This window comes from Pseudophryne corroboree, chromosome 7 (assembly GCF_028390025.1).
Source record: "Pseudophryne corroboree isolate aPseCor3 chromosome 7, aPseCor3.hap2, whole genome shotgun sequence".
NCBI lineage: Eukaryota > Metazoa > Chordata > Amphibia > Anura > Myobatrachidae > Pseudophryne > Pseudophryne corroboree.
In genome coordinates this window covers 435,939,349-435,964,592 of record NC_086450.1, presented here as the reverse complement: position 1 = coordinate 435,964,592, position 25,244 = coordinate 435,939,349, and the positions used below count along the sequence as shown (strand labels likewise).

Here is a 25,244-nt window from a genome sequence, read left to right as displayed (position 1 = left end):
AGGAGAGATTAATTGCTTCTTTTTTGGTGGGGGTCCAAACCAACCCGTCATTTCAGTCACAGTCGTGTGGCAGACCCTGTCACTGAAATGATGGGTTGGTTAAAGTGTGCATGTCCTGTTTATACAACATAAGGGTGGGTGGGAGGGCCCAAGGACAATTCCATCTTGCACCTCTTTTTTCTTTAATTTTTCTTTGCGTCATGTGCTGTTTGGGGAGGGTTTTTTGGAAGGGACATCCTGCGTGACACTGCAGTGCCACTCCTAGATGGGCCCGGTGTTTGTGTCGGCCACTAGGGTCGCTTATCTTACTCACACAGCTACCTCATTGCGCCTCTTTTTTTCTTTGCGTCATGTGCTGTTTGGGGAGGGTTTTTTGGAAGGGACATCCTGCGTGACACTGCAGTGACACTCCTAGATGGGCCCGGTGTTTGTGTCGGCCACTAGGGTCGCTTATCTTACTCACACAGCTACCTCATTGCGCCTCTTTTTTTCTTTGCGTCATGTGCTGTTTGGGGAGGGTTTTTTGGAAGGGACATCCTGCGTGACACTGCAGTGCCACTCCTAGATGGGCCCGGTGTTTGTGTCGGCCACTAGGGTCGCTTATCTTACTCACACAGCTACCTCATTGCGCCTCTTTTTTTCTTTGCGTCATGTGCTGTTTGGGGAGGGTTTTTTGGAAGGGACATCCTGCGTGACACTGCAGTGACACTCCTAGATGGGCCCGGTGTTTGTGTCGGCCACTAGGGTCGCTTATCTTACTCACACAGCTACCTCATTGCGCCTCTTTTTTTCTTTGCGTCATGTGCTGTTTGGGGAGGGTTTTTTGGAAGGGACATCCTGCGTGACACTGCAGTGACACTCCTAGATGGGCCCGGTGTTTGTGTCGGCCACTAGGGTCGCTTATCTTACTCACACAGCTACCTCATTGCGCCTCTTTTTTTCTTTGCGTCATGTGCTGTTTGGGGAGGGTTTTTTGGAAGGGACATCCTGCGTGACACTGCAGTGACACTCCTAGATGGGCCCGGTGTTTGTGTCGGCCACTAGGGTCGCTTATCTTACTCACACAGCTACCTCATTGCGCCTCTTTTTTTCTTTGCGTCATGTGCTGTTTGGGGAGGGTTTTTTGGAAGGGACATCCTGCGTGACACTGCAGTGACACTCCTAGATGGGCCCGGTGTTTGTGTCGGCCACTAGGGTCGCTTAGCTTAGTCATCCAGCGACCTAGGTGCAAATTTTAGGACTAAAAATAATATTGTGAGGTGTGAGGTATTCAGAATAGACTGAAAATGAGTGTAAATTATGGTTTTTGAGGTTAATAATACTTTGGGATCAAAATGACCCCCAAATTCTATGATTTAAGCTGTTTTTTAGTGTTTTTTGAAAAAAACACCCAAATCCAAAACACACCCGAATCCGACAAAAAAAATTCGGTGAGGTTTTGCCAAAACGCGGTCGAACCCAAAACACGGCCGCGGAACCGAACCCAAAACCAAAACACAAAACCCGAAAAATTTCCGGCGCTCATCTCTAATAACTATGCTATCACACCACCTCACTTTTCCATACCTAAGAGCAGCCGTAATCATTATCACTGTCCATGGCACATATGCCCACCCAGTGCTAGGTACACGAGATGGATTTGGCGTCCACAATGCATATGCACAGCAGTAAGTAACTCTGGCTACATGCGCATGACACACCCTGACACACCCACAAAATGGTTCTCTTGTGTGCATTCACCTTGTTGCTGCCCAGATGCCACTCACTTATATAGCGGACTGCAGAGAAACGGCTGAGATGCTCTGAAATATGCGTATATTCACAAAGATGCCCAGCACTCTCTGCGACACGTGAAAAATCTCCGATGAGGCCACGCTTGACGCTGTGTCAGGCCCTGTTTTCTACCATTTATGTACAATATTCAAGTTTCTCCTTTTGTGACTTACAAATAAACACCCTGGGAATCTCAAAAGACTGTCTTGCATATTCAATCTAATTCCCATTCAATTTCTACATCTCATCCTTGTTCTCATTCAATTTCTATACATCATTTCAGACCCTGACACTAGATCATCATGCTAAGGTACTAGTAGCAATAAAAAGGCAGATAAACTGACTGAACTCCCTTCAGCAGTCTTTTTTATTATTATAAAAGTAAATGTCATTTATTTCCAGATGGGAATCATATATTAAATCAAAACCAACTATAAATGTTCTTGTTGAACTCATATTAAATGTGCTGTGAGTCAGGAACTCAAAATGGCCGCCTAGAGCACTGTTGCCATGATACAGTAAAAGCAATATCCAGAAGCTTTCACCTTCAGGTGAAGCCATCTACAAATGTTGCTGTACCATTGAAAATGCAAGAAGTCTTGTTAACTTATATGTTTGTTAATTTAAAGAGAATGTCCCGAAATGTGAACTTTTACTATACCAACATGGCAGAGCCGGATTAAGAGACTCGATTGGATTGATTCCCTAGGCGAAATACTGGTTTGGGCCCTCACCCACCCATCCACAATTTGCCCCCAAAAAAACAAAACATAAAAACAGGTTAGGGTGATCTGGGCCCTCAGCAACGACTGGACCCTAATGGATAATTTGGCTATGCAATAAGGATATAAATGCCTCTGCTCGGCCTGTGCTCCACGTGCAGCCTGGTTTTTGCATGCAGGGACATGCACTTACATTCTACAGTATATTCTAATTGCGTATAAGAGGTTTGAGAGGAAAAGGCAACAGAATGTCAGTCATCAAAGACGCATTGTGTTATATTGCACAGTTTGCTGTGCCTTGCAGTACTTCAGTGAAGATTAATGCATAACTTGGTAATTATGCATTTTCCTGAGGTAAATTCAGCCAAAGGTGTTGCTGAGTAGGAGTTATTTATACATGCAGTGTCAGTTTGCGGAGAATATTAACAAACCTTGCGCTGGGTACATATTTGGGGTTTGTGAAGCGGGTAGAGAGAAAGTTATGGCGAGGGAGGGGGGGGGGTTTGAGGCTAGGGAACTCGCATTGGTCTTCCAATGTACTAGTATAAAAGCTTTTGGGGTTTAAGCAAATGGAAATAAGCATTTAATTGAAAGCATAATGTAACTTTTACACTTTCATAGTCTGACTGCACATATGTGTCACGAAGCAATATACCTGGGCTCAATAGATCACTGAAGCTGTGACACAAATAAAATACATGTGCTGCATGGAATCCTTGCAATTAGTTCACAAGCACACTGCACGGTAAAAACTGCATGTATGTTAACCAGTAAAAGCAGCGTGTATCTTTCGTTTGTGCCTGGTAGCCCTATGTGGAGTTAGATTTGCTATTAGGAACCAATATTTAAAGTTAAACTGCATTTTTGAAAATAAATGTAACTAAATTGATGGTCTTTAGTCAGGGAAATCCCTGTATTTTAGTGTATATAGGTCTGTGACGCTTCTGGCTAAATAGCCTACGAGAAGTAAGAAGTGTGTTATTTCCTGTAAGTCTGGACGGATTTTTAAAGCAGCAATCATTTACACGGCATAGCCAGGTTAGTTTTGCTGTGTTAAAGATTGCCGCTTTAAAAATCAGGCCAGACTAGCAGGAAATCCTGCAATTCCCGTTCCCACAGACTATTACATTTAGCCATTCATGTCAGATGATAGGGACCAACACTGACATTGATACAAAGGAAAAAGGAGGTTTTTCCGAAAGTAAGCGATCAAAGTCATGTTTAGCGCAAGCTGAATGCAAGCATCTAAGTGGTTGCTATGGCAACACCGCCAATTTTCCTTAGCGCCAGACTGCATAAATACCTCCAGAGCATTTTCTACTTCAAAAGTGTATTTTCCCTTCAAATATAATTATGATATTATTTTTTTCTCCTATATACAGAAAAAAATATCTGAACAGAAAAGATGAAAGAAAGGAATCCTGTTTGTCACCAGATGGTCCTAAATAACTGACTGCTCGGTTGTATCCTGTTTCCATCTCAAAAATGTTTCAGTCGGCCGCGTAATGAGTCGTTCTACGATCACGTAGCTAGAAGCTAGCTATGCTACGGTGGCAGGCAGGGCTCAGAAAGGTTTTTTGGTAAACAGTCTACCGACCAGACATATACAACGCCTTACTCCTGCGCTTTTTCTCCAAGCGGCGCAGCCGTTTCTCCTCCCGGCGTCGGGCCTCCTCGGCCTCCTGGTGCTGGCGGCACTTGTGGAAATTCTCCACCACCACTCCCACGAACATGTTGAGCACAAAGAAGCTGACGATGAGGAGGAAGGAGATGAAGAACAGAAGCATCCAGGGGTTGTGGTTCCGGACAGGCTGCAATACAGTGAGAACGGCACACATGTTGTGAAAAGAATGCTCATTTAACAACAGAGGGCCTGATTCAGAGATGCCACCGACGCCGCTGGGAATGTGTACGCAGCGACTGTGCGGAAATACGCAAATGCCGCAGCCACCTGGATTTGTATTGAGAAGCACACCGGCGGCTTCATAAGTCCCAGCGGCTGTGTACAAAGTCGCATGTGCAGACGGCTGATAATCGCTCGACTGGTTCTGCGTCCATCTCCGAATCATTCCCATAGAGCCAATAACACGAACAGGAAGACTTATATATCAGGTTCTATCTAGTTGACACTAGATAGAACTAGTAGATACTATCAAATGATAGCTAGATACTGATTGGGCGACTAAGTTTATTATTTCCTAGTGAACATGGATACAATGGACATCAATTGTCAACAAATCTCACTGCATTTGAATTACGAATCACTTGCTCTGAAAGGCATAACCAATCAATCATCCGATGTAAAACACTGCTAGCACATCTCACACACCAATGGGCTGATCATGTGACTTTACCCCATGTGACAGCTTGTGAAGATAAAATTAGTCCCAGGTGACTATAACACATTAAAATTAGACTTTTATGCAATAATTTATATACGATAGAGCATTTAATTATGTCTGGATATTTGTACCTGTATGTCGGTGGCCACAGCATCGAGTCCGTCATACATGATGTTCACCCAGCCATCTTTGGACGACAGAACAAAGAGCGACATAAGGGCCTTGAGAGAGACAGGAACATAGGCGGTCGTGTTAGCACTTACAGATAGAGCTCTGCCAGTACAAAGCTTGAGATTACAGTGAAGTCATTGACAGATGGTAGCGGGCACAAACCGGGGAATAGAATAAACATCTGACCAAGCATGGGCTCACTCATGGTATCCAGTCTATAGATCTACACTAAAAAGGTGTGCAGTCAATAGGTCTACCACTAATGGTAGACATGCATTAGGTCAACGGGGTCAAAAGGTCAACATGGAATATACAGACTGTAGAAAATGTCACTTTGCTGCCACAAACCAGCCCAATTAATGTACCACGTCCCCTTGCATGGCTTGCTTCGCTCTCCACGCTTCGGGCACGGTGCCTCACTCCGCTACCGCTGCGCTCGACACAGGTTACGCTTCCCAATCGTAGTCCACGTGGATGGTAAAGTATGAAAGTTAAACCCCCCCCCCAAAAAAAAAAAAAAAACTTGTGTCAACCATATGAGTGTCATCCTTTTGACCCCGTCTACCATTAGTGGTCTACCTATTGACTGAAATTGTGGAATTAACTAATAATAACACAAATGCAAGGTGACCAATTAACTAGGAACCAGTGACATCACTAGTGCCTCAGAGGTGTGATGATGCTTGCCCTTTAATATAATTGGCTGACGCTCATACATAGGGGTATTTACTACAGGTGTGAGGTTCGGTTTACCTGAAATGCAAACACACCCAAACTTAGGGGTTATAAGTTGAATCGAATCCCAGTTCAGATCACTTAGGGCAGGCATGTCAAACTCACTGCCCACAGGCCACATGCGGCCCACAACTCATACTGTTATGGCCCAAGTTAACTTTTTAAAAAACAATGGAACGCGGCCCGCCACCACCGGATGAATAACTGTTGGCCTGTTTGCCATGATTGGAGCTTAGCTCTGATTGGGCAGCATTTACCTACTGCGCATGCGTAATAAGATAGAGATAGGGAGATGTCTATGGGGGAGCTTCTGCGCATGCCCAGCTGCCTTTGCATAGCTCTGCCCCCTGCTGCATCCCTGAAGCCGTCATGCCCTGTATATGTGTGTGTGCCCGACTGTCCTGTGTACCCAGCTGCCCTACTTGCTTGAGGATTCCTCTGGAATCTGGTTAGAAAAAGGTAAATTGGAGGGGGCTGGCACAGGGGTTGGAGGCTGAATAGACACAGGAGGCACAGCGGGCTGGTGGCTTGAGGGACACAAGGAGCAAGAGTCGATACCAGTGGGAATAGACCCTGTGGGTAGCCATGGTGACCGCCAGGATCCCGAGCGCCGGTCACATAACCGTATCCCGTCTTAGTAATAATAGGATTTTGGTACTAACCAGGTAAATCCTTTTCTTTGAATCCATAGGGGGCACTGGAAGAACACTCCACCCCTCCATATCCCAGAGTACCTCAGTGTTTTTTACTGAGCCGAACAGGAGCTATAGAGAGGTTGACAATGGAGTATTACATATAACATAACAGACAACAATGAAGTTGACACATAACGTTACTGACAACTAAACAGTTGACACCATAACCAGCACTTGATAATTTGAACCAGTCGGTGAAAGTGTGTTACAATAAGATCCCCTGAACTTACCACAAACCAGGTAAAACTGCTCTGGGTGGGCGTTCAGTGCCCCCTATGAATTCAAAGAAAAGGATTTACCTGGTAAGTACCAAAATCCTATTTTCTTTTTCATCCACTAGGGGTCACTGGAGTACTCTTGGGACGTACCAAAGCTTCCCCCGTGGGCGGGAGAGCTGTTTGGCACCTGTAACACTAGGCGGCCAAAGCTAGATGCTGATGCCGCAAACGTATCAAACTTGTAAAAGCGCACAAACGTGTGCACTGAAGACCATGTAGCCGCACGACAAAGCTGCGTCGTAGAAGCTCCACGACCCGCTGCCCATGAAGTTCCCACAGAACGTGTGGAATGAGCTGTTACTGATGTAGGCGGCTGTAACCTAGCATTAAGGTAAGCCTGACGTATGGTCAGTTTTATCCATCTGGATAAGGTCTGCTCAGACGCTGGCCAACCCATCTTGGCAGCATCATAGAGAACAAACAACGTATCCGTCTTACGAACTGTAGACGTCCGGGATACATAAACGCGTAAAGCGCGTACCACATCCAGAGTTCCAGAATGTGCTGTTAACACAGGGACTACTATTGGTTGATTGATGTGAAAAGATGACACTACCTTTGGTAAGAAAGCGGGATTCGTCCGAAGTTCCGCTCTGTCATCATGAAACACCAAATACGGTGGCTTGCATGACAAGACACCCAAACCTGAAACACGCCTTGCTGAAGCTAAGGCTAGAAGAAAAATAGTTTTCCAAGTGAGAAACGTTATATCCACTTGCTGTTAGGGTTCAAAATATGAAGACTGTAAGAAATCTAAAACCAGATTCAAGTCCCATGGCGCTGTAGGTGGAATGAATGGAGGCTATACTCTGAGGACACCCTGCAGAAAAGTGTGTACCGACAGCAATAGAGCCAATCGTCTTTGAAAGTAAATTGACAACGCAGATACCTGCACCTTTAGTGTAGATAAACGCAGTCCTCCATCTAACCCCGTCTGGAGAAATAACAAAAGACGGGATAACTTGAAAGCTGATGTAGGAAACTTCCGAGCTTCACACCAACCTATATAGGCACGCCAAATTCTGTAATAATGAGCTGCCGTAACTGGCTTCCTAGCACGTAACATGGTTGGTATAACAGATTCCGGAATGCCCTCTCTTCTCAAGAGGGCGGTCTCAACAGCCACCCCGTCAAACGCAGTCCGGATGTAGAGGGAGCGGCCAAGGATCGTCTGCGAGTAGTCCGTGGAGATCCGAGAACCAAGCTCTTCGAGGCCAATGAGGCGCCACTAGTATGACTGTGACTGACTCTCTTTTGATCCGTTTTAGCACTAGAGGGAGCAGCGGAAACGGTGGAAAAAGATACACTAGGCTGTATGGCCATGCGATTGTGAGAGCATCCACCGCCACTGCCTTTGGATCTCTCGTTCTGGACACATACTGGAGTGTTTGGTGATTGTGGCGAGATGCCATCAGGTTCACCTGAGGGTAACCCCACTTCTGAACCAACATGTGAAACACCCCTGGATTTAATGCCCATTCTCCTGGATGAAAATCCCGACGGCTGAGATAATCCGCCTCCCAGTTGTCCACTCCCGGAGTGAACACTGCCGACAATATCACCTGGTGATATTCTGCCCAATCGAGGATTCGAGCTACTTCCCGCATTGCCATGCGGCTTCTTGTTCCTCCTTGTTTGTTGATGTATGCGACTGCAGTTGCGTTGTCTGACTGCACTTGGACAGTCTGAGCGAAGCATGTGTACTGCTTGTCGTAGTGCATTGTAAATTGCGCGGAGTTCCAGGACATTTATAGACAGCAATCTTTCGTGATCCGCCCAGACACCCTGGAGTTGACAATTTTGAACTACAGCTCCCCAACCTCTGAGACTCGCGTCCGTCGTTAGAATTATCCAATTCCAGCCACCGAATAGTTTCCCTGCGGTTAAAATGTGTTTCTTGAGCCACCAGAGTTGAGACACCCCTGCCCTTGGTGACAACCTCACCCTGTGGTGAATCTGTAGATGCGAGCCCGACCACTGTGCGAGCACATCCAGTTGAAAAGGACGTGAGTGAAATCTTCCGAACTGAAGCGCTTCGAAAGCCGCCACCATTGTTCCTAAGAGGCGAATGCACAAATGTACCGAGACTGTGCGTGGCTTGAGCACTAATTGTACTAGATGGCACATAATCTGTACTTTCTGTTGTGGTAGGTAAATTCTTTGATTTACCGTATTGAGAATCATACCTAGGAATTGAAGGCGTTGAGACGGAATGAGATGTGATTTTCTGAAGTTGACAATCCAACCGTGGTGTACTAGTACATTGTACGTTAGCAGCGCATGTTGGAGAAGCATCTGTTGAGACGGGGCTTTGATGAGCAGATCGTCTAAATACAGAACTATTGTCACTCCCAGGGATCTGAGATGAGCTATCATCACAGACATCACTTTGGTGAATACCCGAGGCGCTGACGATAGGCCAAACGGTAGAGCCTGAAACTGGTAATGGTTTTGGCGTATTGCAAACCGCAAGAACCTCTGATGAGGCTGCCAAATCGGAATGTGTAAGTACGCATCCTTGAGATCTAGCGCAATCATGAATTCCTTTGGCTCTAAACTTGCAATCACTGAGCGCAGAGATTCCATCTTGAATCTGTAGTAAGTTACGTATCGATTGAGACCCTTTAAGTTCAATATTGGCCTGACTGAGCCATCCAGCTTCGGTACCACAAACAGACTGGAATAATAACCCTGACCCTGTTGGTGTACAGGGACCGGAATCAAAACTGCTGAATCCAGTAGGGACTGAATGGCAATTTGCAGAACCGCCCTCTTGTCGTCCAACAGAGGCAGTCCTGTCTTGAAAAACCGCAGTGGCGGAAGACAGTCGAACTCTATTTTGTAACCTCTTAACACTAAATTGCGGATCCACCCATCCGCGGATGTCTGGAACCACGCCAAATGGAACGTCTGAAGGCGTGCTCCCACAATCGGAGAACCGAGATGGGCTGGTAGCCCGTCATGCCACTGGCTTGTCGGTAACCTTAGCGTCCTGACGATTTGTGTTGGTTTGTTGGAAACCACGTCCTCGACCACGTCTACCAGGCGTGGCTGTTCCTCTGCCACGTCCGCGAAAGGACTGAGGTCTAAAGGACTTGAACGAAGGGCCAGAGTACCTCCTTCTCGGTACCGGTGGAGGCAATGGTAAGAAAACCGACTTCCTCCCGTAGCCTCAGAAATCCATGTGTCCAATTCAGGACCAAACAACTTCTTGCCATCGCAAGGTAACGCCTCTATACCTCGTTTGACCTCTGCCTCCGCTTGCCAAGAACGCAGCCAGAGTGCTCGTCGTGCCGTAACTAGCGACGATGAAATACGAGAAGTGAGCTGACAGACGTCAGTAGAAGCTGTACAGAGATACTCCGCAGCCTCACACATTTGATCAGCAAGAAGTATAAGGTGTTCGTCATGTAGGGCAGACTTGAGTTCTGTTATCCATACTATGAGCGCCTTAGTGACCCAGATACCAACCAAGCCAGGTCTCAGCAGCACTCCTGCTGCTAAATACATGGACTTTAGCATAGTTTCTATTTTGCGATCTGAAGGGTCTTTAAGCGTAGTAGCCGCTGGCACTGGTATGGTTAATTTCTTTGTAAGCTTCGACACTGACGAATCAACTATTGGTGGATTCTCCCATGTACATGTCACCGAGTCTTGAAACGGGTAACTAGACTTAAATCTGCGAGGTATAGAAAACCGTTTATCTGGAGTCTGTCGTGTTTCTACTAACATCTTACTAAGAGGCTCCGAAACAGGAAAACACATTGGAGTTCTCTGTCGTTTAGTAAATACGACCTGATCATTTGTCAGGGGCTCCTCAGTTTCTGTAAACTTGAGAGACTGACGCACCGCTCTGATGAGATTATCAATACTTGAGCTGTTAAAATCCTCACTATCTGACTCCACTTCGCCCTCCTCACCCTCATCTTGTGCCGTGAGGTCTGGCATGGAATCGTCAGAATGCAACATAGCAGAAACTGGTAAATCATAAGACATATGAAATTTATCCCGTCTACCCAAAATGGATTTGGACCTTTCGCAAGGCTGAGACGCCTCCGGTAGTTCTGGCGGTCTCACCCTAGACTCAGATCTTGCCGCTTCCCGCTCTTGTCGAGCGGCGGTCACTTCTGATTGCAACCCAGCCAGTACAGTGGCTAGCATTTCCCATGGAGGGTCCGGGGATGAAACTGGCTTTAACACCAGAGCAGAAATTGTATTTGTAACTGAATTCACAAAACATACTGGACATATGGTAGATCAAGCCGTTAATACACTGCTACAGACTTTGCAGTGATGCTTTTTAGTTTTTGCTGGTGCCTTACTCATTATGGCGACTGTGGCCGGAGAGGCCCCAGCCACGTGGAAAATGGCCGCTGCGGCACTGAAGGGGTTAACCCCTAGTGCCCGGCGCCATTATCGGGACAATGGGCGCTTGGCGCCAGGTTTAAAATACTGTGGGTGCTAGGCGCCGTGTTTTATAAATGGTTTTTAAAATGTATTTTTTATGTGTGCCGTGGTCCCGGACCTCTCCGGAGACCACGGCAGTGAGGGAGCTCCCCGACACGCTGATCTGAGTGTGCGCGCCGGGGGAGAGGGGAGCCACTGACCGCCGGAGTCCGGGAGCTCCGCTAACGGCAGCGGTCAGTGCAGCCCCAGGCGCACTAGCTGTGTGCGCGCCGGGAAGAAGGGAGAGCCGCTGCAGGCGGGAGATCCACTCCCGCTGCAGCGCTCACTGTGGGTGCCGTCGCTGGGGGACGGGAGCTCTGCTCCCGGTGCCTCAGCGCTACATGACTGGCCAAGCGCAGCCGCCGGGACGAGCTCGTCCCGGGCTGCTGCGATGCAGAGGGTTGCGCCGCACACGGGGACCAGGGCTACCCGGCTCCCTAGCGGCGGAGTCATGTGAGGGAAACTGGACGCTGGGGACAGGGAGCGTAGCTCCCTGTGCCTCAGCGCTCCAGCGGCACAGAGTCACGGCTGCCGGGATCAGTGTCCCGAGCCGCCTGGTTCAGAAGGGGGGTGCGCTGCAGCCCCGGATCGGGGGGCTGCGGCGAGGCGGCAATTTTAGCCACGCTGGGGGACGGAGGGCAGCAGCGGGGCATGTGGAAGTTAGCGCCTGCTGCAGCCAACACCCCAGCGTGCTTCTAGCTCCCAGTGTGTCCTGCTGCCCCTGGGTAGAGCCCAGCGGTCCCCCAGGCTGCAGGATTAAGGTAGCCCAGCGCTGGGCAGAATAAACACATTGTTTTAAATGTAATAACATATCTAGAGTGTTGTAAGGCACTGTAGTGCCTAGGTATGTGGAGCCTGTGCAGGGCACAGGCTCAGAGTGTATTTAAAGGGAAACACATGTATTTAAATGTGATGTATTTAAAGGTAAATTGCACTTAATTGGTTGTGTGTCCCAGGAGGGGAGAATCCATGGCTGTGCAGGCTGATAGATTTTCCCAGACCTTTTCCCCAAAAATGGAATGCTTTCCCATCCAGCCTCACACTTTAAAGGGGCATTGGAAGAAAACAGAAGAAGCTCAGCTTTGAAACAAGCTGAGTGGTTTTCTGGAGCTCCATGGAGATCACCCATAGTGGCCTGGAAACCTGGACCGGGGAGCCAGGCTGCCCAGCTCTGGAGCCCAAATCCAGGCTGCAGGCAGTGGGCTGGGTCCCGGGCAGGTTTCTGGAAGTCAGTTTAGGATGGAAAACCTAGACTGAACGGCACCGGGGCGTATCCTGATCCTCCAGGATGGGACAGTCAAAGGAGACCGACCACTCCCCACTGTCCATAGGGAACAATGTAGCTGTGCATGTGACCAAGGCATGCACAGCTCATGGGTAAACATTGATTGGTTGTACACCACAGGGCGGGCTTACCCCCTGTGGTAATGTGTATTGGAGTGGGATAAAAGGAGGGCAGTTGGCCCATGGAAATTGTATTGTACCATCTTATTCTGCTGGAACATCTTGCTGTATGCTGTTGCCCCTAGCAATAGGGAAGAGTTCTCTTTAGAACTATTGAGCAAATAAATACCATTTGCCTCAAGAAGATTGCTTCATCTTGTGACCTACAGGGTTAGGCCAAACCTAGCCCCGTCCTCCGGCTGTCCAGGGAAGCACCTAACGTCTCCAAGTTCTGCCAGCTACCAGTAGAGGCCTAGCAAGTGGCTAGTGGGGATTCGTCAACACCACACAGGTGTGGTAAGGCAGTGCATCGGCACATACAGAGCAGAACCGTGGTTCCAAACGCCACGGCAGGTTAGGAGTTTGGTGGTGGCAGCATAAACCCCCCCACAACGCAGTGGGTGGAGTCAGTAACAGGCGGTTACTGACGGTAAGCGGGAATCCCCTATGTAGTCAGGCCTTGTGTGTGACCTGACCCTCCATTCTGTGCGCAGGAGACGGGACGCGAAAGCGGCGAGTGCTTTCGTACGGGACCGTCCTGTCACAGCGACAGACAATACAATACACAAAAAACAGACACTTGGCCGACTCAGTAAAATAGTACGAAGGTGTCTCTATATATATATATATCTGGCCAAGTGCAGTACACGTGGCCAGTACTATGAAATGTGATCCCAAATTCCCACTAACACCTCTGCGCCTCCGGTGGAGTAGAGATGTAGTACTGGAACGTTCTGGAATCAAAGCAGGAAGACACAGGAAGCATGGTTAAAATGGCTGCCATGCTTACACTTCTAATCACAGTGCAGGTTACAAGCATATAAACTGATATCTATATGAAAAGCAGCTTGCACTATCCCTGACCCTGCCTTATGGAAGGGGGAAAGGGATGCGTATGAAAAAAGAAAAATATTCACACAAAAAAAAAAAATATTCAAAAGAATTGTGGACCAAGCCACAGACCTGTTGCTACTTCGAGCACAGAAAAAACACTGAGGTACTCTGGGATATGGAGGGGTGGAGTGTTCTAAATTTAAATATTCAGTGCCCTGTTTCCTACGGAAGCCGTCCATATCCCAAGAGTACTCCAGTGACCCCTAGTGGATGAAAAAGAAATATAGAGGAGTGGGCACCGGACAGTGATATATGAGGGAGAATAACACAGCTCCCAGCTCACACTGATTTGTGGTATAAGTAATATATAGAGGAGTGGGGACCGCACAGTGATATATGAGGGGGAATAACACAGCTCCCAGCTCACACTGATATGTATTATAGAGGAGAGGGGACCGGACAGTGATATATGAGGGAGGATAACAGATCTCCCAGCTCACACTGATATGTATTATAGAGAAGTCGGGACCGTACAGTGCTATATGAGGGGGATAACACAGCTCCCACTGATATGTGGTATTAGTAATATATAGAGTAGTGGGGACAGCATAGGCTATATCAGGGAGATAACACAGCTCCCAGCTCACACTGATATGTGGCATTAATAATATATAGAGGAGAGGGGACCGCACAGTGCTATATGAGGGGGATAACACAGCTCCCACTGATATGTGGTATTAGTAATATATAGAGTAGTGGGGACAGCATAGGCTATATGAGGGAGATAACACAGCTCCCAGCTCACACTGATATGTGGCATTAATAATATATAGAGGAGAGGGGACCGCACAGTGCTATATGAGGGGGATAACACAGCTCCCACTGATATGTGGTATTAGTAATATATAGAGTAGTGGGGACAGCATAGGCTATATGAGGGAGATAACACAGCTCCCAGCTCACACTGATATGTGGCATTAGTAATATATAGAGGAGAGGGGACCGCACAGTGCTATATGAGGGGGATAACACAGCTCCCACTGATATGTGGTATTAGTAATATATAGAGTAGTGGGGACAGCATAGGCTATATGAGGGAGATAACACAGCTCCCAGCTCACACTGATATGTGGTATTAGTAATATATAGAGGAGAGGGGACCGCACAGTGCTATATGAGGGGGATAACACAGCTCCCAGCTCACACTGATATATATTATAGAGGAGTGGGGACTGCACAGTGCTATATGAGGGGGATAACCCAGCTCACACTGATATATATTATAGAGGAGTGGGGACTGCACAGTGCTATATGAGGGGGATAACACAGCTCCCAGCTCACACTGATATATATTATAGAGGAGTGGGGACTGCACAGTGATATATGAGGGGGAATAACACAGCTCTCAGCTCACACTATGTGGTATTAGTAATATATAGAGGAGTGGGGACTGCACAGTGATATATAAGGGGAATAACACAGCTCCTAACTCACACTGATATGTTGTATTATTATTATTATATAGAGGAGAGGGGACCGCACAGTGATATATAAGGGAATAACACTGCTCCCAGCTCACATTGATACAGATGGACCCTCGCTCTTCTTGCCTTCTCTGCTGTGCCTAGGCACACCATGGCTTATTAGCATAAACCTTTCATCTATAGTTCTCAGCTGCTATACAATACAGAGAGAACAATACAGCAGGGGATTAAGCCCGACTGCCCTGGGTCAGATAATCGTATTAAAGGGATAGATGAGCATGGCTCCATCTGAATGTGGTATTATTACTATATAGAGGAGAGGGGACCGCACAGTGATATATGAGGGGTAATAACACAGCTACCAGCTCACACTACTAATATTGTTTTCTTCCTGATACCATACTTGCCGACATTGTATTTCTCCTCTCCGGGAGAAGCCCGGAGAGGAGACGCTGCAGCTGTCTTCGGGGGGCGGGGCCGGACTATGACATCACTAAGCCCCGCACCGGGAAATGCAGCGATTTGCGGGCAGGGCTAAAATGACGCAATTTGCGTCATTTTAACCCCTTCTTCACCCGACGGACCGGCGAATGCGGGAGGTTATCTCTCCATCCTGCTCGCATCACTAGGGTGCGAGCAGGATGCGGGAGACCTGCCCACTCTTCCGGGGGTGCGGGGGGCTACCCCAAAAAACGGGAGCCTCCCGCAGCTTCCGGGAGAGTAGGTTAGTATGCCTGATACTTGACCTCTCTCTGATTATACTTTATTGTTGGTTTTTCTAATAAAACCTAAAAAAATTGCATATAAGACTATTTGTTTTTCTTGCAGCCCACACAAGACTTAGACCTTGATTATTCAGCCCAGTTGGGAATTTGAGTTTGACATGCCTGATTTAGGAGTTCCAAGTGGAACCGAGTCCTGGCTCAGGTCTGTTGTCAATTTGGAACTCTGATTTAAAAACTGAACTCGGGTTGTATTGCTGGTAACCAAGTACAAATGACATGATTTTCGCATTTTTATAAAAAAAAATTCTTATACCAATTTTTTGCAAATTTTATTGATTTTAAAAGAAACCAAAACCAATCCAGAAAATGAATCCGAACCAAAACACTTGAGGGTGGTTTTGCCAAAACTAAAACCAAAACACAATGATGAGCCAAAACACAGGGTCCACTCATATCTCTACTATTTATGTGGCATTATGTGTATCAGAAACTACGGATATTACAGGGGGAAAAAATAAAATGTTGGGTCCTTAAAAAAAACAAAATTTGCCAAGATCCTACAGTATAGTGCCCTCATCTAAACTCTCTGGGGCCAGTTGTAGACAAAGCAACAATACTGTATGTTTATTGCCGCAATAAAACTTCTCTTATTGATGCAATTTATCATCAAAGACTTGCCAAAGCAGCTGCACCATACTGGCCAGGAGCAATAGCCGTTCATTTATCACTTAGCCAGGCCAGTTTCTGCAGATATACCCATGCCTGCTGGCTAACGTACCTACAATGGTACCCTGGCTACGCTTCCACTTGGTAACAATAACTATATAAATAAAAAAAGTAGGTAAAAAATATTAGAAACTACTTACCAGTCCGTCAAAATGACGGAACAACATAACAGTATTGTCAGCACCGGCGGCTGCGCGTGCCCAAACTGAGCAACAATTGAATTGCACCGTCGGGCACCATCTAGTGCTCACCAGCGTGCAAAATACTTGAATCCCCCCATAGAGGTGAGGAACAGTGTTAGCCTTTGTATTATATAAGATAAAGCAAATAATAATAAAAAAAAACTTTAACATGGAAAATACTTTATTCAAAGGATCATTTTTTTTACCAATGATTTTCACCTGATATGGCAAACTTGAAAAGTGTTGTTAGAGTGCAAAGGCAATAGGGATCTCACTGTTGAAGGGGGGGAGGGGTAACCCTTTGATGTAAAGGGTGGGGGGGGGGGGGGGGTTTGCCTGTAATACAGCTTTTTCACCCCTTTGATAAGTATGCCCTTACAGACAAAGGAGCAGAATGTAGATCAGATACAATGGGGTATATTTACTAAGATCCCGATTTTGACCGAGATGCCGTTTTTTCTTCAAAGTGTCATCTCGGTCATTTACTAAACTCAAATCACGGCAGTGATGAGGGCATTCGTATTTTTTTGGAAGTCCAAGAAAAAAAATACGAATGAATACACCATCGGTCAAATACGCCAGCAAATTAGAAGAACTCGGTCATTTACTAAAAAGTGCAAATCTCAAAAGAGCCAAACACTGCCGTGAAAAAATTACAAATCGTAAAAAAGTGCTAAAAAAACCCAGACCTGCTTTTTTGAGCCGTGATTGGATAGGCATGCACGGATCCATGAAATCCGTGCATGTATATCAGTGGGAAGGGGTGAGAAAGTGTTATTTTTCACACAAAAAATTGCGTGGGGTCCCCCCTCCTAAGCATAACCAGCCTCGGGCTCTTTGAGCCGACCCTGGTTGCAGAAATATGGGGAAAAAAAAGGGACAGGGGTTCCCCCATATTTAAGCAACCAGCACCGGGCTCTGCGCCTGGTCCTGGTTCCAAAAATACGGGGGACAAAAAACGTAGGGGTCCCCCGTATTTTTTGAAACCAGCACCGGGCTCCACTAGCTGGACAGATAATGCCACAGCCGGGGGTCACTTTTATACAGTGCCCTGCGGCCGTGGCATCAAATATCCAACTAGTCACCCCTGGCCGGGGTACCCTGAGGGAGTGGGGACCCCTTCAATCAAGGGGTCCCCCCCCCCCCAGCCACCAAGGGCCAGGGGTGAAGCCCGAGGCTGTCCCCCCCATCCAATGGGCTGCGGATGGGGGGCTGATCGCCTTTTTGGATAGTTTTGAATATTGTTTTTAGTAGCAGTACTACAAGTCCCAGCAAGCCTCCCCCGCAAGCTGGTACTTGGAGAACCACAAGTACCAGCATGCGGCGGAAAAACTGGGCCGCTGGTACCTGTAGAACTACTACTAAAAAAATACCCCAAAAATGACAAAACACACACACCTTGAAAGTAAAGTTTTAATACATCCATCCACACAAACATATACACATACTTACCTTATGTTCACACGCAGGTCGGTCCTCTTCTCCAGTAGAATCCAAGGGGTACCTGTTGAAAAAATTATACTCACAAAATCCAGTGTAGATCGGTCCTCTTCAAATCCATGTGTAATCCACGTACTTGAGAAATAAAAAAAAACGAATACCCGACCACGAACTCTGAAAGGGGCCCCATGTTTTCACATGGGACCCCTTTCCCCGAATGCCAGAAACCCACTTTGACTTCTGTCTAAGTGGGTTTCTTCAGCCAATCAGGGAGCGCCACGTTGTAGCACCCTCCTGATCGGCTGTGTGCTCCTGTACTGACTGACAGGCGGCACACGGCAGTGTTACAATGTAGCGCCTATGCGCTCCATTGTAACCAATGGTGGGAACTTTCTGCTCAGCGGTGAGGTCACTTTCGGTCAACCGCTGAGCAGAAAGTTCCCACCATTGGTTACAATGGAGCGCATAGGCGCTACATTGTAACACTGCCGTGTGCCGCCTGTCAGTCAGTACAGGAGCACACAGCCGATCAGGAGGGTGCCACAACGTGGCGCTCCCTGATTGGCTGAAGAAACCCACTTAGACATAAGTCAGAGGGGGTTTCTGGCATTCGGGGAAAGGGGACCCATGTGAAAACATGGGGCCCCTTTCAGTGCGAGGATCGAGTCTCCGTTTTTTTATTTTTATCAAGTACGTGGATTACAACTGGATTTACCGAGGAGCCTTCAACACAGGATTTGGTGAGTATAATTTATTCAACAGGTACACCATGGATTCTACTGGACAAGAGGACCGACCTGCGTGGGGACATAGGTAAGTTGGTGTGGATGAATGCATTAAAGTTTTACTATCAAGGTGTGTGTGTAATGTCTTTTTTTGGGTATTTTTTTAGTAGTAGTACTACAGGTACCAGCGGGCCCGTTTTTCCGCCGCATGCTGGTACTTGTGGTTCTCCAAGTACCAGCTTGCGGTGGATGCTTGCTGGGCCTTGTAGTACTGCTACTAAAAACAATATCTTTCACTTTACAACAAAGGCTATCAGCCCCCCATCTGCAGCCCATTGGATGGGGGGGGACAGCCTCGGGCTTCACCCCTGGCCCTTGGGTGGCTGGGGGGGGGGACCCCTTGATTGTAGGGTCCCCACTCCCCCAGGGTACCCCGGCCAGGGGTGACTAGTTGGATATTTGATGCCACGGCCGCAGGGCACTGTATCAAAGTGACCCCCGGCTGTGGCATTATCTGTCCAGCTAGTGGAGCCCGGTGCTGGTTTCTAAAATACGGGGGACCCCTACTCTTTTTGTCCCCCGTATTTTGGGAACCAGGACCAGGCGCAGAGCCCGGTGCTGGTTGTTTAAATATGGGGGAACCCCTGTCCATTTTTTCCCCATATTTCTGCAACCAGGACCGGCTCAAAGAGCCCGAGGCTGGTTATGCTTAGGAGGGGGGACCCCACGCAATTTTTTTTTAGTTTTACAGTGCTTATTTAAAATAAAAAAAAATGAACCCCAGCACGGATCACACAGATCCGGCCGAGATTCATTGTGATAAAGTCGGCAGTGTTTTGCTAATCACTGCCGTAAAAAACGGAAAAAAAACACGAATGACATCGACATCGGAAAACCCGAAAAGGCAAAATACGGCAGCTTAGTAAATTAGTCGTAATCAATTCAAAAAGTTGCAATTTTACACTGTCGATGTCATTCGTGATTGAACTTTGACCTTTTTCGGAAAAATACGAATTTTAGTAAATATACCCCAATGACTTGCTTGAGAAAAAGAGTATCTGTGGGGGACTGAGATGTGTTTTAACCTTGAAACGCCACCAGTTTTATTAAATAGATTATTTTATAACTTCTGTCAATAATAACAAAAAATCTGTAAGAAAACAAGTTAAAGTGTTTTGTTGACACTAAATTCCCATTTTACGATCCAATAATAAAAGGAATAAAAAGCCGCTTTTACAGACTGCTAAAATCAATCTGCAGTTTATTACATTTGACTCGTGATTGATTTCATCTCATTACCGACACACTGGAGAGAGAAAACAGTTCTACAGTATCACCCACCTGCCCGAGGTTATCGAAGTTGTACTTTCGTCTCACCCACTTGTTACGTGGCCCTACGCATTCAGACCTGTTGGTGACGTTACGGACATCCGGCCCCTCGCAGGAATAGAACTTTCCTTTGAAAAGCTGAAAGACATAATCAGATCTTACATGATGTCTGTAAGACCAAACCATACGACCCTCATCTCTACAGGTTCTCCTGGACGCCGAGACAGCAGAGGGCTACACAGCGTGTATAGAGACATGATGGGGGCATGCCTGGTAATTTTGCATAAGAGCAATTGCCCCCCCCCCCCCCCCCCCCCCCCCACAGGCTGCTGTTGTTGGTGTTTAAAAAAACAAGGATTCTCAATGAGTGAAGGCTGAGACTTTAATGTTAGAGGCTGCAGTCACTGTATATGTCGCCAGTCGCTGCATACAGTAAATATATAGCTCATACACATGCCCACCTGCCAGAAGGTCTAGGGCACAGAAAGGGGTGCGGCTTATCAGAAAGTGACATGACTTTGGCAACAATGGGTGTGGCTGGGTATCTTGGGGCAGGGCCTGTTTAGTCCAGACCTCCCATTGGTTAAGTCGGGGAGTATGTTATTGATTATCTTTCTGGAGATCTGAGCTATCCCATCATGCTATATGTATATTCCCTCCCGTAATAACTTGTCTTGTAGCCACGCTGCAGCTATAGACCCTTCAACATGACCCCTTCTATTAGGTCAGAGGTTCCCAAACTGTGTGCCGTGGCTGCCAGTCATAAAATATGTGGCCAAACAGAAGCAAATCTTGTCTCTCACCACACCACTGACCCTAAGGATGACATATAAACGCGATCTACTTAATGTAATATTTCTTTCTAAATTTCTCAATAAGAAATTTTTGGCCTAGGGGTGTCGTGAAAAAAAAATCTGATATTCCAGGGCGCCGTTATTAAAAAAAAGTTTGGAAACCACTGTATTAGGTACAAAGTGCTCTGCTCCTGGACTACCCTCTTAATTGATGATTGCCATCATCTGTGCTGAGACACCTTTCTTATCAATTAACAAGTTCGCCACAGGTGACGGCAATCATAAATTAAGAGGGAAGTCCAGGAGCAGAGCATTTCGTACCTAATGGAATGGGTCACATTGAAGGGTCTGCGGCTCTAACATTGGTCAGTTACTTCTGCTTTTCCTACCGCCACAGGCTGAAATACTCTGTAGAATGATGCTAACTGCTCACTGTATTTATGTATCTATATGAATGTATATTCTGTCTGTAATACTCTGTACTTTATGTGTCCAGAGGTCAGTTTTATCCCCTTGTATGGCGCTATGAAACTCTTGTGGCGCCTTATAATTAAAGTATAACAATAAATATAGAGCAGACATGTTCTTACGACTACAAAATAAGGGCCCGTGTAAGCTCTTATATACTGTAACTATCGGCCATCTTTTATCCTTCTAACCCACCCCCACCTTGATACACATGAACACTCAGAATTACACTACATAAATGAATGTTGATAATAAAAATAATAACGGTGACTTATTTGTACCTGTACTCCCAAGATTCCGAAGATAATGAAGAAAGCGCAGCAGATGAGGACGATATTCCCGATTGGCCGGAGGGAGGAAATCAAAGTCTCTACCACTAGCTTTAGCCCCGGCGCACGGCTGATGACTCTAAGGTGGGCACAAGAAAACCACAGAGGAGATCGTACACTATAATCCACAGACACAGACACAGCAAGCAAACAGCCATTCATAAAACCAGCATAATGTGTCATATTTGGACAGCTCAATGCTATATTAACGCCTTGATACATATTATGCTAATATTTCTGTACAACACATTCATTACATTTCATCAGCTGGTGTTTGCCGATATTAGCAGCAACTCCATCTGCCATGTGAATTTTATTGCACATACATTCAGGCTGATGGGGAGTTACCGGTACGCAAGAACTTCCAATCTGGAGTCCCCTGTATACTTATGTGCATGAACAGTGATATCTTATTCTGTGGAACTACTGGGATCCGGTCTCAAGGTCGACAGTAACTAGGTTGACCACTATTGGTTGACAGTAACTAGGTCGACATGTTCTAGGTCTAAAGGTCAACCTGAGTTTTTCCCAAAATTTTTTTTAACCTTTTTTCATGCTTAACGAATAATGCGGACTACGAATGGGAATAGGAACCTGTGCCGAGCAGAGCGGTAGCGGAGTGAGGCACCTTGCCAGAAGCATGGCGAGCGAAGCAAGCCATGCGAGGGGACACGGTGCCCTAATTGGGGTTCCCGGTCACTGTACGGAGAAAACGACACCAAAAAAACAAAAAACTAATGTCGACTTTTTGACATGTCGACCTAGACCATGTCAATCTAGAGACCCTGTCGACTTAGTTACTGTCGACCTAGTTGCTGTCGACCTTGCATACCACACCCAGAACTACTGCACCCGGCAACATGGTAAGACTGTGCCTGAGGAATGAGACAAAAGAATCATTTGAAATGATTTGTAATGAGTATTGTGCAGATGGAGTAAGGAGAGTGCATAAGAACATCTTGTGACGTTATGCGCAGGAGGAAGGAGGCAAAGTTGTCCATGAAACCGTAATGCCTACAGTATTGTGCTGGAAGTAGAAATGTAAAAGTATATTGTTTTTCCATCATGAGGTGATCCGGCATACTACACCTGTTATCCACATGCAACCACTCCACCAAGTACTATGTGATAAGGACACAAGTATTTGGGGACTCCTCTGGCCATGGAGGCCATACCCACGCCCAGGGGCGTAGCCAGAACTCTGTGGGCCCCATGACAACATTTTGAAGGGGGCCCCGTCCCAGTGCTTCTAGAGAGACACTTCTCTGCAGCAGCTGTTCATTTTATCCCCTATAATAGTGCCCTAGTTCATTTTCTGAACCATAGTAGAGCCTTATTTAATGTTGTGTCCCATACTAGTGCCCTAGTTTCTTTTATGAATCGCAGTAGTGCTTAAGTTCACCCTATGTCATATTTTAGAGCTGCCAGTACACATTATGCCGCACAGTACCCCCAATTCACATTATGACATATAGTGCTATATATATATAGAACGGGGAGTTCATATTTATATAGAACGGGGAGTTCATATTGTGCCTCATTACAGTGCCCCGGTTCATATTATATAACATTAAAATGCCATCCAATTCATTTTATACCACACTACAATGTGCAGGTCCAGGGGCATACCTAGATATATTGCAGGCCTCAAGGACAAAGTTTGAGAGGACCCCTACGTACCACCCAATGGCGAAAAATGTATATAACACATGTAACTTTGACAGGGAAGGTGGCCCCTCTCAGCTCTGGGCCCCATAGCAGCTGCACCTATGGTAGCTACGCCCTTTCCATGCCATGACTAAGGTCATCGTGAAGGAGTGTGGCACAATACATCTTGGCACCCCAAGTAAGGTACCTGTTTATTAGCGGGCATGTACAAGAAAACGGGTGGTCTTCAGGTTGCCGGCGGCCGGGCTCCTGACGACCACCATACAGGCTCCTGAATCCTGACCACCGGCATACCGATAGCTTTTCTCCCTCTTGGGGGTCCACGACCCCCCTGAAGGGAGAATAGATAGTGTGAGCCACCGTGCCCGCAGCGTGGCGAGTGCAGCGAGCCCACAAGGGGCTCATTTGCGCTCGCCCAGTTGTCGGTATGCCGGCGGTCTGGATTCCGGCGTCGGAATACTGGCCGCCGGGAGCCCAACCGCCGGCATCACATACTACACCCCAAGAAAACAAGTGTAACCCTTCTGAAGATAGAAGACTCGCCTATCTGACGCCATTTAATAGTATTGGGCCTGTCACAGAGAAATCAGGCAGATCTCTGCGACATGGAGAGCAAATTAGGCTTATCGCCTACTGTGTAGAAGATAGCAGGTTTGTGCCGCTTGGATGAAAGTGGTGGCCGTTAATGAATCCCAGAGCACAACGTTATACTTTCCTTTTATTCTGCATATTCATTTCACAGGGCAAATGTACAATTTTCCTTCACCCCAGAATGCACGTTTCCCGTTGACGGGGAGTGTGGCTGTGCTGCTCATGCATATCAGAAACATTCTGTCTGTAGCCTTCTTCCCCCAGCAAAGTGTGTGTCTGCCTTCCCCTGCACCTCTCTGCGGTGCTCAGCGATCTGTTTGTGAACAACCACTATACGGAGTCCCTGAGTCATTGTCTCTCTTGGGAGCGGCGAGGTCACCGAACAATTCTAGTGCGCTTTATTTTCTCCTGCTTATTCTCGCCTGCTGCTCACATCTCTAATGGCTCCACAGTGTAGTGAGAGAAGATGCAAGCCCTAACTTCATCAAGAAACACATCTCATATTAACCATCTCTTGTCTTTCCCTGGGAATCAGCACAGGCCCCTACGGGTGGTATTCATGTGACCGCCGGTCAGCTGACCGACAGTCACATGACCTCCTCCACCAGCCCGACGGCTCACTATCCCGATGGTCGGCATGCCGACCAACAGGGACTATTTCCACTCGTGGGTGTCCACGACACCCATAGAGTGGGAATAGAACCAACCGTGGCGACCGCAGGTCGCCACCGAGCCCGCAGCCTGGCAAGCGCAGCGAGCCCGCAAGGGGCTTGCTGCACTCCCTCCTCCCCGCCGGGATCCCGGCGTCGGTATGCTGCCGGGATCCCGGCGTCGGAAAGCTGACCGCCAGTCAGCAGTACTACACCCGGCCCCTACAGTACTTCTCGCTGGAAGGCTTGACCATCCTCAGCGCTAAATTAGTGACTATTTATCAAGTATTTGTCTCAAGTCATGTGGAAAAGGCTGTTTCTGCCCAATTAAGGCATACATTAGCATTTGGGCTATATAATATAGGGTATCCGGTCTCTAGGTCGACAGTAACTAGGTCGACAGTGTCTAGGTCGACCACTATTGGTCAACAGTAACTAGGTCGACAGGGTTTCTAGGTCGACAGAGTCTCTAGGTCAACAGGTCAAAAGGTTGACATGAGTTTTTTGGTTTTTTTAAATGAACTTTTTCATACTTAATGATCCACGCGGACTACGATTGGGAATGGTAACCTGTGCCGAGCGCAGCGGGTAGCGGAGCGAGGTACCGTGCCTGAAGCATGGCGAGCAAAGCGAGGGGTCACTGTACGGAGAAAACGACACCAAAAAAAAACATTAAAAACTCATGTCGACTTTT

The 25,244-nt window shown here is 47.1% G+C and overlaps 1 protein-coding gene across 4 annotated transcripts in view; it reads right to left on the bottom strand.

The window, feature by feature from the left end:
• The window catches only part of CACNA1H (calcium voltage-gated channel subunit alpha1 H), a 638,058-nt gene that overhangs the window by 124,133 nt on the left and 488,681 nt on the right, over window positions 1-25,244 (bottom strand). For 3 of the 4 annotated variants that reach the window (XM_063934881.1, XM_063934879.1, XM_063934882.1), the window contains exons 20-23: window positions 21,594-21,720; window positions 20,063-20,188; window positions 4,969-5,058; window positions 4,093-4,306 (exon numbers count right to left, since the gene is read on the bottom strand). In XM_063934881.1, the coding sequence (XP_063790951.1) occupies window positions 4,093-4,306; window positions 4,969-5,058; window positions 20,063-20,188; window positions 21,594-21,720 (557 nt within the window). The remainder of the gene's footprint in view (window positions 1-4,092; window positions 4,307-4,968; window positions 5,059-20,062; window positions 20,189-21,593; window positions 21,721-25,244) is intronic. The other variant, XM_063934880.1, reaches the window with a different exon arrangement.